At 42.5% G+C, this 14619-nt stretch overlaps 1 protein-coding gene across 1 annotated transcript in view; it reads left to right on the top strand.

Moving 5' to 3' along the window:
• Nucleotides 1–14619, top strand: part of CPNE5 (copine 5) — a 222879-nt gene that overhangs the window by 202495 nt on the left and 5765 nt on the right. Inside the window, exons 15-18 of the mRNA XM_054981740.1 lie at nt 6422–6468; nt 11169–11350; nt 12232–12359; nt 13152–13254. Coding sequence (XP_054837715.1) covers nt 6422–6468; nt 11169–11350; nt 12232–12359; nt 13152–13254 — 460 coding nt within the window. The remainder of the gene's footprint in view (nt 1–6421; nt 6469–11168; nt 11351–12231; nt 12360–13151; nt 13255–14619) is intronic.

Here is a 14619-nt window from a genome sequence, read left to right as displayed (position 1 = left end):
CATATTCTAGCCAAACAGTCCACTCTGCTTTTCTGCTATATACCACTAAAGCCCCGGCCTACACCAAAACGTTCTCCCCTTGCACTGAGATCCTGTCCTCTCTTTTCAAATGACTCTGCTTTTCCAAGCCTGTCAGGTTGGTATGGTGTCGGTACATTGAGTATATGGATTAGAATCAAGCCAAAATGGGTTTCAACTAGTGAACTAGGAAAAGCAGCCCAAACCATTCATTGTACAGAGTTAGGCAGAGGTGGAAGCTTTGGGGGAGCAGATAAGGCATTTGTTCACCATACTGAAGCAGTTTTTATTCTGTACTTGTACAAGAGCAACGTTAGACCTTGCTACACACTGGCAACCATGTCCAGTTGCATTATTAGTGACAACACACTTTAAATTACACACAATGGGATGGAGCTTCATCTTTCTGTATGGTAGCATGTTATCCAGAGTATGACGATAATCGTATTATAGTGTTATATGTTAACCAAGATGTGGGGGGAGGGGGGGCATTTCCCTATAGCTTGATTCTATGTCATTTCAGATATGTTTGAAGGATGGAATCACACATAACCATCAAATGATATGGGTACTAACTATGCAGTGTTCACTCCTACTCCATACATGCTGCAGCTGTTCAGATGTTGAGTATCCATTCTATGTGATTTCAGCCTCTAGATGTTACTAGGGCAGTGCCTGATCAAGCCATAAGGATGCTGTTCCTGTGCTGCTCAGGTAACATATGAACTGGCCTAGACATTTTGATACCTTGGAGGAGCAGACGTCACCTTCTCACTCACACATTCAAAGGAGTCCAGAAGATGTGTGAATCTTCTCTGAGATATGGTCTTGCTAAGGGGTCTATTCCACGCTTTTTCCTGACAGAAAAAAATTCACATGATTGCTGGGGCAGGGGGATGATGTTTATGAATATATGTATAGCCCAGGAACCTCAAGGCCAGCTGTAGTAATTTAGAATGCTATAAAACAGACTAAAACCTATAATAAAAGTACAGAAAGTAAAATTACGGCAAATTATTATTTTTTACAGCAGGCCAGTAATGCAACATGATTGGGGAGGGGCTATAGCTCAGTGGTAGAGTCTTTGGATGCAAAAGATCCTTGGTTCAATCTCCGGCATCACCAGCTAAAAAGATCAAGTAATAGGTGATATGAAAGATCTTTACCTGAGACTCTAGAGAGATACTTTCAGAGTATTGTATTGTCAGAATAATCAATACTGACCCTGATAGATTAGTGATCTGAGATGGCTATATGTCTCCAACATCTCATTAAGAAAATAATTAGCCCACAACATGACAGAATAAGCAGCCTCATAATCAGTGCCTTAAAAAACCAAACCCAAAGTTCCATAATCAGCAGCAGCCACAGTAAATGCCCTCTCCACAGAATTGTCTTCAGCAGATGAACAAAAAGAAGGCCCTGCAAACTTCCCATGAGAGGGAAATCCATAACTAGCACTGCTAGTGAGGAGGCTGTATCTCTCAGCAATCCACCATACCTAAGGAAGGACCTCTCTCTGCCAATGACTTCAGTACTTGGCCAGGCCTGTGAAGGAAAAAGGTCAGTTCTAGTGTGACCAGATTGCATCAGTTTTTAAAGGAAAAGAGTCTGCTAGGAAGATCCTAAAATAAAAAATAATACCAAATCTTGCTAAAAATGCATCATAAGCAAGTGCACAACAGGCGTACAAAAAAGGCAGCAATATTAGGAGAATGTCTGTTTGTATTTGGGGAGATGCAGGAGGAAGAGGAGAAGAACCTGCTTCTATTACTTAAACACCTTGTGATTTGTTGCAGATAAAAAGTCATGCTGGAAAAAATATATTTAAGACATAGTCCTGTGAGGGATAGAAAATAAGACATCAGCAGGGTATAAAGCAAAAGTATTCACCCTCCAAAGCAGCCATTTATCCAGGGGAACTGATCTCTGTCGCCTAGAGATCAGTTGTAATTCCAAGAGATTTCAAGCCACCACCTAGAGGCTGGCAACACTATGTTCAGAGCACTTGATACCCAACCTAGTTGTTAGCTGATGATTAATTTTTCAGAAGAAATTCCTTTAAAAAAACAAGATAAGGAGCCCAGTCCTATGCAAAAGTGAGTTCCATCATGTCCATTGGAGGTGGGGTGTATTCCCAAGGAAGTGTGCATAGGATTGCAGTCTTAGATTTGGTGGAAAAGCATAAAAGTTCCAGCAATTTCTTCAGATGAGCTTGAACAGTTCTCTGCCAAATACAAGTTCCTTAAGTAGCATTGTCTGGCTTTCCCTCCTGGGCCTTTTGACTTGAAAATCAAAGTTCTATTACTTTTCCCAAATAAAATACATTTCTTCTTATAACATTTTTATAGCCCAGACTTTTTAAATGTCATCTCAAGACAAAGATACTCCTTTTAATTAAGCTTCAGTTTAATATCTTGTTAATTATTTCCTTTTGTTGAATCATCTGTCCTCCCACTTAAGAGGAGGTTATGTTGGACTTCACTTAAGGGCTTCCCCATCTTTTGCCACCAGGTGAAGATTTGTTTTATTTAGTATTCTCTCAGTAATCCTTCCTTCCTGACCAATGTTTTAATAATTGTTTTTATGTCTTTGTGGGTATTTTAACTCTGATTTTAATTATTTTAATGATGTATTGTTTTTCTGTTGGTTGGTTTTAAAAATGTGATTTTTAAAAAAATGTATGTTTTAATTTGTTAGCCACCTTGGTGGCCCTTGAAAGGGCAGAAAGACAGGATATAATTTTTTATAAAATAAACAAATCTGATGTAGTACATGCTATGTTGTGGGAACTTGTTCCTGCATCTCAGGAAGCCATTTTGCCAATCAATTTCTTCTTTGTGAATTGTATTCTTAGATGAAACCGGAATGTGAAAAAATATTAGTTTGTGAAGGTACTGAATAAAAGACACAGTTCTGATTAGACATGGGCACGAACAGCATTACGAGCAGAAAAAACCCACGAACAGCCCAATCTGCTGTTTGTGAACAAGCTGTTCGTGATGCCCCATCCTAAATGAACAGGTGGTTGTTGCAAGCCTTGTCTGTTGCCTTCGGCAGCTGTTCATCAAGCCAGACAGTCTGGCACCTGCAATCAATCCCCTTGGCAACCGGAGGCACTGAACTCTATCTGAACTCCTTCTGCCTTTCCTTCTGGCTTTAACCCTTCAAAGTACTTCCAGCAGAGAGTCCCGTTTTTGCCACTGTGAAGAGAAAATAACAGCCAACGGGGAGACACGTGGATCATGCCTTTCCTGGGGTTCAATCTCTCTGAAACTTGCGGGGGGGGGGGTCTTCAGAGGACAGTGAGGACTATATCCCCTGCAAATTTGGTGGGTATTGGACATTGGGAAGGTCAGTTGGTAACCCCTCAAAGTAGCTGCCAGCAGACACTACTGTTTTTGCCAGGACAGGGCCCTTTAAACTGTCAGCTGGCAGGCGGCAGGGGAGAATCCCCCCCTACCGCCTGCCAGCTGATAGTTTAAAGGGATCTTTAAAGGGCCAGGTAAGTGGGTTTGAGGGGAGGGGGCTGAGTGGAGTGGGTTGGGGGTGGGAGTGGTTCTGGCCCCAACGAACAACGAACATGTCCAGGAACAGTTCATGTTCATCCATGTTCGTTGTTCATTGTTCGTGGATGGCAACGAACGACGAACAGGGTGTTAGGGGTTTTTTTCCCGTTCGTGCCCATGTCTGATACACACAACAATTTATCCCAATAGAGCTGGCACCTTTTTTTCTGGCTGTGCCAAGGACACAGGAGCAGGTCTAGTAAAAAAGGTGGCAACTCTCCAATGAATCCATATAGATGTAGCAGCGTCTTCAGCCTACCTGCAGGATCACGCAGATGTTCTGGTTTCTCTCTTTCTCATTCTTTGTCAATTTGGTCATCAGAATGATGGCTGCTTCCATTTCTCAAGCTTCACAACGAATGTGCTCTTCAGTCTATAATCTCCTAGAAGCAATCTCAGTAGCCCTCTCCCGTAACCCTGCAATCCTACTGCTGCCTTTTGGTGTCGGTTGAGCATAGGCTCTTGCAACATCCCTAGCATTCCTTTCCTTCTGTCTGCTGTGCCTTTGATCTGCCCTCTAAGTCCACTGATCAGACATGCTCAAAAGCTGCTGAACAATGTATCAAATAGGCAGGCCTGTAATTGCCAGTTTGGGACAGCCACAAGTCAAGTCCATGCTTTGATACCTCCTCTAGATTTTAGGGCACTTCTCCAATCTGCCCTAATTCTGTAATGCTGGTGTGTCTCAGAGCAGCAGCATAAAAAAAGTCCTTTCCCAATGGCCTCTTGCTTCCTATCTAGCAAGCAGTTAAAATGTTATCATCCACTGACAGCCATGTTCTTTCATTAGGAGTCTTGCATGACATCTGAAAGAAGCATCTGTCATGGGAGCAATTGATAATGAATGAGGGGAGGAGATGACAGGCTAGGGATCTCCTCCGAGAAAGTTGCCAGAGATACTTCTGCAGACAGTTTTTCAGCCATCCCTTCTTTCAGCTGCTGTTTGTCATCCAATGAGAAGGGACCCAGAAATTGAAACTCGGCCTAGTGCATGATTAGCTAAAGAAAAGGTAATCTGTCATTGACATGATAGCCTTATTAGAAATAGTTGTATTTTGTTTGATAACAGACTTACCCAGTCAGAAGTGTTTTCCCCAACATGCAGTAATTAACTCTCAGGCAATTAATTTGTAGAAAAATAGAATTTACAGTTTATTAAGGTAGATTCCATTCAGAGCATTTCTTGTAGAAAAAAGTAGTCTAACAAAACATAACATTTCCCTGTAACATAATTGACTAGCTGAGCATCAAGGCTACATGAGCATGCTGGGGAGGGGGGAGAAAGAGGTAGGTGCAGCCTCTCCCTTTAGAGGACAGGAGGCAAGAAAGATGTGGATAGAGAGCGAGGAGGAGTCAGGAGGTGGTTCCCACCTTAAACAAAAAGAGGCGATTTATTTATCAAGAGAGTAAAACAAATATACAGAAATACATGCAGTGCCCCTCCCCCCATGTCTAGTGCATGCTGAGTTGCCTATCACAACAAACCTGAAGTGTGTTTGCATTCAGCTCAGATATTTATTGAGGTGTATCTCCATAAGGTACATTGAGAAGTGTATCTGAGGAAGGTGAAGTTGTCATGCTGTGTTTTTGGCACTACAGTAAGCACAAACATGTTACAAGGGAGCCTTTCAGCCTACTGACATCCCTCACTGAATGCATGCTTGATCTGTAGTTAAGCATATGATCCAGTTACTCCAACAGCAATTTTAAAGCATGGGGTTTGATTATTTTTCAGTTCCCTTTAACCTTGGACAATTCACACAGAGCCCAGCTGCCCTAAAGCAACTTTGTGTTTGCCTCATTCTGGTTACATAAACCCTTAGAAGTTCTCATGTAAGCTAAAGAAAAACGAGAGTTTGATCAAAGTTGACCTGATTTATCTTCTCAGAATAACACTGAAAAAGTTAAATGTAGTAATTTTGGCAATCTCTTCAGTGAATATGGGGGGGGGGCATGACATAGCATTAATTAATTTTTCTGTGTTACATAATGCAATAGATGAACAGCCAGTAAGTACATCCTTCTCCTGGGCAGGATGCATGGAACAATACGAGGTTCCCAAAAGATTTCAGCTTGGCATCTGTCAGTGCAGTGGAAACATGAGGAGCAGTATACTAATTGAATGGCCTTATGCTTTTCAGTGCCAGAGAGCAGAGCTTCCTGTGATATGGCTGATCTTTGAACAACCAAGCAACATCACTACATTTGGGACAAAGCAATTTTCAGCAGAGGAGCAATGTGCAAGAAAGGGGGGCTGGGGGTACCCTCGGTAACACTGAGAGTGGCAGATATAGCGCTGCTGCTCAAGTTTTCCAAGACGTATTTGGTTCACAGAATTGGAACATTTTTCATTGCCCTTCCCACAACCATTTTTTTGGCCCACCCAATAAAACATCCCTTGACTGCCTTCCACCGCTGCCCCCTTCCATGCTCCCAGCCTAAGGTGTTTTACTGGGAAAGCCCCCTGGAATAGGCTGTGGCATAGAAGAGTTTCAGAAGAGCTCAATACATTATTTTTCATAAAGCAAAGCAATTTTGCATATAAATGTGTTCAGAACTGATTTTAGAACTGATTTTGTGTTGCCTCCCTTCAATAGCACCCAGAGCCACCCAACCCATCATTTCTAGTTAAGAACCTGGTAAGTCCAAAACCCATGTTTCTTGTGATAGGGCTAGAAGGAAGAGGAGGCAGAAGCAGAATTGGGTGTGAGGAATGTGATGTCCAGGCCTTTACTTGAGATTACCATTTCTCTTGAGGAATCTTTATTAATCAAAATGTGTATAGGTTTGCTAACCTGAATCACTAAAGCGATATGATCTTTTTTTTCCCCCAGGACCCAGATCAATTTCACAGTGGCCATTGACTTCACAGCTTCCAATGGTGAGTTTTTAATAATGAAGCTTTCGCTGAACTGTGTTAAATTTTTGTGTGCTCAGACAAATTCCCAATGTTTAAGTAATATAATTTGTGACTAGCGTATTTAGAATTATTGACTCACCTGTATTTATTGCAGTCATTACATCTTGTAAGGTAGGCAACATCTAGCTAGTTTGTTCAGCCACAAATTGGGAAACATTATTATAGTATAAGAGAAAGTGCCCTTGTGTATTATTCTGGTTGAACCCCTGACAACATTTGTCTGAGATCAAAAACCTGAGGGGTTTCATCTAGGATTCGTGCAGCAAATACCAGCAACTCTCCACTTTTGTCCAGGAATTTGGAGCCGGGGGGGGGGGGGCAAATTGCAAGATTCCCAGTAATTTATCCCACCCCTACAAATAAGGGGCATTCTGCATAGCTGGGAGGACCGCAGAACAATATTAGTGAATGAATTTAAATAAAAGAAAAAAAGGGGGGGTGTTAAATGGTCTGATAGGGCTGAGCGTGCTCTTTGCTTTCCATGAGGCATGGAATACTACAATCAGGAGAGAAATTAACCTACCTGAGCCCTTGAACATATATTCTGAAAGTGCACATGTGTAAGGGGAGGGGGGTTCTGAGATGTTCATTCCTCATCACCAATCTAGAGTGAAAAACATTTATTTATTTATTTATTTATTTATTTATTTATTTATTTATTCATTCATTCATTCATTCATTCATTCATTCATTCCATTTATAGTCCACCTTTCTCACTGAGACTCAAGGCGGATTACACAGTATGAGCTTAGTACAATCAGTATCAAGTACATTTCCGTACAGTATATCAAGTACATTTTCTACAGTATCAAGTACATTTCCATAAACAATGCCATAGGGTAAATATAAACAAATTTACAAAGACATACCATTAGCAAGGATCCAATACAGAGTAAAAGAAATGCTGAAGCAGAACATAATCAATTCTAGGACTAACATCTGACAACATGAAGCATGGTAGTACATAGGTGTACATATTTAAAGCAGCAGATAGTATGTGAGGCAACATATGAAGTCTATGGTCCTTAACTCATTAGTGAAGCATCTGAGACTTCATCCCTACAATACATCCTTCCTAGCTGAGTAAAAAAGCCTTTCTTTTTGAATAATTCTGTTTTGCATCGTTTGTGGAAAGCCAGGAGAGTGGGGGCTCTCCTGACTTCCTCAGGCAGGCCGTTCCACAGAGTAGGGGCCACCACAGAGAAAGCCCATGTATGGGCTGCTGTTGATTTCACCCATGTGCAGCCTGGCACTTGTAGGAGACACTGATCAGATGAGCGAAGTTGCTGTGGAGGAACATACAGAGGGAGGCGGTCCCATAGGTATGCTGGACCAAGGCCGTGAAGAGCTTTGTATGTAATAACCAACATCTTGAACTGAGCACGGTAACTGATAGGTAGCCAATGGAGTGACTGTAGGATGGGAGTGATGTTCAAGCTCCTGCTCTCTCCTTATAATAGTCTAGCCGCAGCATTTTGCACCAATTGGAGTCTCCTAGTTAACTTAGATGGGAGACCTATGTATAGTACATTACAATAGTCAAGTTTTGATGTTACCATAGCATGGATTCAGGTGGCCAGGTTGGCTGTGTTGAGATAAGAAGTCATCTCCCAGGCTAGACTGAGGTTGTAGAAGGCATTTTTGTGGCTATCTTGACTTGTTTTTCTAGTAGTAGCACTGGATCCAGTATAACTCCTAGGTTCTTAACTGAGTCTGCAAGGGTCAGACAAACTCCATCAAAAGTGAGGAGTAAAATATCCTTCAAGATCTCTGACTTCCCAACAAGCAACACTTCAGTCTTGTCTGGGTTAAATTTCAATTGGTTGTTTTACAGCCATTTTACCATGGCTGTCAGGCAGCAATATAACAACAACAACAACAACAACAAAAATAATTTATATACTGCCCTTCAGGACAGCTTAATGCTCACTCAGAGCAGTTTACAAAGTATGTTATTATTATCCCCACAACAAAACACCCTGTGAGGTGGGTGGGGCTGAGAGAGCTCCTAGAAGCTGTGACTAACCCTAGGTCACTCAGCTGGTTTCAAGTGGAGGAGTAGGGAATCAAACCCAGTTCTCCAGATTAGAGTCCCATGCTCTTAACCACTACACCAAACTGGCTCTCTCTAAGATTTCTACTGCATCCTGTGGGGACCTGCATATTGATGACATCCAACTCCCTTCCCCCTGGCTAGGTAAGCAGGGGCAGGGGGTGGAGTGTGGGAGCAGGGGATCCCCAGTAGGGGACTGGCAATCCCATTAGAGGCCCTACTTCAGATGCCCTCACTTTCTGAGATTAGGTGGGTGGCAACATAGGAGAGGGCCTTCTTACTGGTAGCACCAAAACTCTGGAACTCTCTTCCCTTTCTGTTTTCATCTTCTGTTAGCAGGTGAAGACTTTTTTTGTTTCTTTTGGTGTTACTTCAATGATCCCTCCTTCCTGCCCAATGTTTTAATTATTTTTTAATGTTTTTGTATGTATTTGGCTTTGGTTTTGATTGTTTTAATGATCGGGGGGTTGTTTGTTTTAATGGTTTTTAAGATGTGATTTTATTATATAAGTTTTAATTTGTTGTCTGACTTGGTGACCCTTGCAAATTCAGAAAGGTGGGATACAATTTTTGTAAAATAAATAATCAATAAAAGTTATGGGGAAGTGAAAATATGGGACTGATAAATAAGTCGTACGTTGGTCCAAGAAACCTAATTAAAGGACTCCATGTTTGAGCCATTAGCAGAGTCTATCATTTAGCAGAGGAAACATGGCTATAGATGGTTGTGAGGTGGTTCTGCTGGTTGGTGTGTGTGCAGGAGAGAAAATGACAAAAACATACATTTGCTTTATATTTAGAAAGGAAATAAGAGTTCTTTATTGTAGGAACGCCATACTCTGATAGGAGAGGAGGAGAGACAGATCCTAACTGCCCATCTATTCTAAAGATGGAAATGGATGCTAGGACAAGATCTGCATCATGCTTCCAAGATGGAGGGAGGAGAAGGAGAGAGGTGTTGCCTGGAACAATGCCAGGAAGAGAAGAAGTGAGAGGAGGAAATCCTAAGAATAGCAATCTACATATCAAAGGATAGTCAGAGCAATAAACAGTAAACAGAGTGCCCTGACCTCTTTATCTTTCTAAGTCTTTGGTTTGTTCCCCTCTGAAACCTGAGAAAAGGGACAGTGCTGAATCCTCCTCTTCCAACAAGGAGTACCCTTATAGCACAAGTAGGGTGAGATAATAGTGTACCCCTCTTCCATGTATATGGAAAGATGATTAACTTCTTGCTCGCCTAACTTTAAAATAGAGCAGCCAGAGTTTCGGAGCAGTTGCATTACAGCTCTAAACTGCTGAGGTTTGGGATTAGCAGAGTGGGAAACTGCTAATCTAGTTCCAGAACTCTGCAGTTTTGTGCTATTGCTCTACGGGCAGGGACAATTTCCCAATGGTTGATCCTCCCTGCAGTTCCTCAGAGGCAGACTCCCAACTTGTATTGCCTGAGTAAATAAGACTGCTGAGTAGCCAGTTGTCTTAAGCAAATTCAGGAGGAGAATTAATGCTTTAGGGAACTGTATATATCTGAAGAAAACATATACTAGCACAAATTGTTAGCAGTCAAGCCATACCCTCATGCTAATAGGGACATTTATGAATATGGCTATATCATAAACCTCTCTCCTCATGTGCTTCAAGCGCTTGGCATGTTGCCTGGCTAGACAGAACAGTTTCTGATCTGGCTGGAAGGGAAAATTACTGGAACGTGAGTCATGAGGCAGGACTGGCTAGTAGCCCCACACCCCAGAGATGTACAAAGATGTAAAGACAAACGAGGTCTTCCAGGAGTTCCTGAGTTAATCTCCTCTACACCCTTCCGATCTTTCCTAGCCCACCTTTCTAATCAAGGCTCCTCAGGGGTTCAATAGCTCTTCCCTTTCACTAATCGCGGGTCATCAATCACTTTTCTTACCTTTAGTTACACCCAGGAAGATATAAACAAGCCTTTCTCATTTTTTTGACTCACCTCTGGAGACAGCCATTTAACTATTGTTCTGGGGGCAGAAGACACGATCCTGCCCCAGAGTACCTTCCACAGTACAATTGGACTGCCCTGCTAGGTGTTCTGTTTGTGTATCCTGGGATCCTATGCACACTCTCAGACACATGTCTGAACTTTCTCCTTGCCGCGAAGCGCTAGTCTCTCAGCCACTTCTCTCTATGGATGTCCTCTGTCTCCTAGACTGGCAAATATTACCTTACCCTGAAACTCCCTCCTTTTTCCTCCCTATTTTCTAGTTAGCTCTGTGTGTATGCTGTGTACATTTTCTTGTATGTTTGTTTTTGCTGCCCCTTTAATAAAATCATTCCTGTTGAACATCCGCCTGGTCCTTTCATTCTAAGGGAATGATCCTGGTATATACTTGTGGAGATCCTGCTAGCTACCCCCTCTTGCTGCCTCCCTTTGTATGCTAATTCCCCCAATTCAAAAGGAGACTCCCCATTTAGGGTAACAAAATGGCATATTTCATGGGACCAGCTCTAAACAGGTGTTTTCTTACTGTATGCCTCTTGCAAATTGGTAGAGTTTGCTCTGACTGCTGCTGCTTACCAGATGGTCATTGATGTTCCAGTGACTGTTCTGGCTATCTCTTTTGTCCTTTGGCAGGCAATCCCTCTCAGTCTACTTCCCTTCACTACATGAATCCTTACCAGCTCAACGCGTACGCTATGGCACTGAAGGCTGTCGGCGAGATCATCCAGGACTATGACAGCGACAAAATGTTCCCAGCACTTGGGTTTGGAGCCAAAATACCACCTGATGGCCACGTGTCTCATGAGTTCCCCTTGGTATTGACACCTCTCTTTGAATCACTTCAGCGTTCAGATACAGCTGTTGAGTTATGCTTTATTTCAGATTCGGCCTAGAGTCAGATATACCTGCCGCCATTTTCTGATGACACAAAAGACTTTGCTCTGCTGAAAGCAAAAAGCCTTGAGAAAATAAGAATACAGTATAAGCACAACCTAGCTGGTCAGATTCAAAGGTGCATCTAGTCCAACATCTCTGTTTCCACAGTGGCCAGCTAGGTGTTTCCATGACGCCCACAGGCTTGAGAGGAAGGCCCCCTTTTGCTGTTTGCCCTCCCAACAAATGCAGACAGGAACCAAGCCTTTGATTACATAGGTTTCATGTCACTTTCATGGTTAACAGCTGTTGATAGACCTGCCCTCCATGCACTCAAATAATCCCTTTTTACGTCCCATGTAAGCCCATGGCCATCATCACATCTTGTCGTAGCTAATTCTGTAAAGTGTTGTGTAAAGAAGTACTTGAGTCTGCTTTCCTGGGCCAAGGCTTGCTTCTCACTGGGGTTCCTGAGGCTAGATTAGTACAGTAGCTGGGTTTGAGGTGCTTTCTTTTTCTATGACTTAGAGTTTCCCCATTTGTAACATTGTCATTGGTCTGAGATCCAAGGAAGGGAAATAATAGTGCCTCTAAATCTCCAAGGAGGCTGTTCCTATCATATCAGGCATATATGTACTTCCTGCCAGGGAGAGCCCTTCATTTTCAAGTCTTTAGGTAACTGCCTCTGGCTAGAATGTTAATCTGTGCTAATGAAGAGTTATCCACTGAAGCAGGTGTGGGAATGAGGGATAGACTCTTCAGAGGGCAAGGAAGCAGCCACTACCTGGGAACTTTCACTCGTGTCTCTCTTTCTCTGCTGCAGAACGGCAACCCTGACAATCCTCACTGCAGTGGGATAGAGGGAATCCTTGAAGCCTATCATGACAGCCTCAAGACTGTCCAGCTCTATGGCCCAACTAACTTTGCACCAGTGGTTAACCACGTGGCTAGGTATGCCCAGCCATCACAAAACACTGCAGAGACTTGCTGCTGTTTGCATTGAGGTGTGGGTGGTAAGGAGACTCATTCCATCATTGTGGTTAGGGTCAGATGACCACTTGCACTGTGGTGACTTCTTTCAGACTCTGTACAAGTAACTGTGTGAAGAAGATCCAACCACTCAGAATATCTAGCGGTGGGATGATGAGGACATGGCCAAGTTCTCCTTACTACATAGCTACGTTTTCCACACAACTGCATTTTGCCCTAAGATCAGCTCATAGTCATAACTTAATCTCTTGTCCCAAACTGGATACCTAAACATATGATAACTGACATCACATAGAGTGAAAGTAGACAGTTGATTTTTTAAAAAACAACATGGTGTTGAAATCTGTTCCCTGGCTTTGTGAAATTAGAAAGATCTGGTCTCAACATAGTTTTTTTTTTAGTTGAAGACAAGAGCTGACTTTTTCAATGTGATTGCACATGTTGAACTTGTTTTATGAGTGTCTGAATAGGTGTCAGTTGCAGAAGAGGGGAAGGATCTAGAGTACACATGGTTCAGTGTTCATCTTCTGCCATTAAAGGAGCCTGCATAGCAGCAAACCAGCCAAGAGCGATCAGAGGTTCCCAAAGGAAAGATTTCCCCTGCCCCCACCCTAACATTAAGAACAGCACAAGACTAGGGGCAGGCCCTGCTGCGTTTGGCTAACAACCGTCTTTGGGCTTACAGAATGAGGGGAGTTTTGTTTAGACCACCGTGCCTTTGTTCCAGTATTCATGTGATTTCCCACTACTCAGGTATGCTGCTGCTGTGCAAGATGGTTCCCAGTATTTTGTTTTGCTCATCATCACTGATGGCGTGATATCGGACATGGCCCAGACGAAGGAAGCTATAGTCAATGTGAGTAGCACAGCTTCTGGTTCCTCCGTGTTCCACAGGATTGTAATGGTGCTCTAGGTTCTGATTTAGAATGCAAGCCACATGTTGCTGCCTGCCAATGTGCTTCTGTCTGTCTGGGGAAACTTTTTCTATTTTTGAAAGACTGTGAATTATGTTAGGAAGGTCATGTTCCTGGCATTTGCTTCTAGATGGGAACACAATGTGGTGTTATAGTAGCACATATCTCTTTTCACCACTTCAAAAAGTCTCCGGAAATGCCCAGTCTAGGAATTTCCCTGTCAATGTATTGCTTGTGTTTCAACACCTTTTAACTGGTTTCTGGCTGCATACACTTCTGCTTCTATTCATATTTAGAATTTAGGTAATGCTTAGATTATTTCACATGCATTGTCCCAGTAACCTTTCCAACAGCCCTATAAAGTAGGACAATACAATTACACAGATATTTCAGATGAGGGACACCAAAGCCATCCAATGAGTAGATGAAGGGCATTAGATTTGAAGCAGGATATTTCCAGCTCATTTTGCTGACCACTATGCTAACATCAGCTCTCCTCCCAGGCCTCAATAAAAAGTTAAGGGCAAGACAGAATGGCTTGCACAGGGCAGAAGACTGTGATCTATGCTGACATTATATGATTCTATATAAATCATAGAATGCTGCTTTTTTTTTTTAAATGCAGTTTATGTCTTGGGTGGGCTTTGAGCCTGGGTCTCCTACCTCATGAAGAGTAGCAGCTAGATCACATGAACTGTTAATAGCTTCTTCTTTACCCCACAATATGCTTTAAACACACAGAAGCTTCCTCAGACAACGTCCCCCTTTCCATGTATGGTGCTCAACGATGAAATGGTGATGAGTGTTGCTTGTTATTAAGCAACTGTTGTTGCAGTTCCCATTATGGTGCAGCCAGAGATCAGCTCAGGCGAAGAGTTCTTCTTATTACTGCTTCTGTGTTTAACAGCAACAACAATCAGTGACTGCTGTAGGGGAAGAAAAGAGAGCTAGATAATTTGATAATGAGGCAGAGAGAGAGTGTTAAATATAAACAAGGTTCCTGAAGGCATTAGAGGAGGCTGAGTGGAAAGCAGGAGGTATCACTATGATTTCTCCTCCCTTGTGATAAATTACATAATGGCAAAACCCATTAGCAAGCAAAAGGACATTAGGGTCAGGGAGAGAGTGGGAAGGTTTGCCTCTATGCAAATAGAAAGGTTTAACCTGATCAAATAGAAAATGGGGGAGGGAAGTGTGCTATATGTTTCTGTATGGCGGCACTAGTCAGTTGTTACCTGGGACTAAATGTATCAGTCATGGTGGAGAGTGTGAACCATGATGGTGCTTTCTATATGCACAACAGGATG

Source organism: Eublepharis macularius, chromosome 5, assembly GCF_028583425.1.
Source record: "Eublepharis macularius isolate TG4126 chromosome 5, MPM_Emac_v1.0, whole genome shotgun sequence".
Taxonomy (NCBI): domain Eukaryota; kingdom Metazoa; phylum Chordata; class Lepidosauria; order Squamata; family Eublepharidae; genus Eublepharis; species Eublepharis macularius.
The sequence above is the reverse complement of the archived record's forward strand: the minus strand, read 5'-3'. Positions and strand labels throughout refer to the sequence as shown.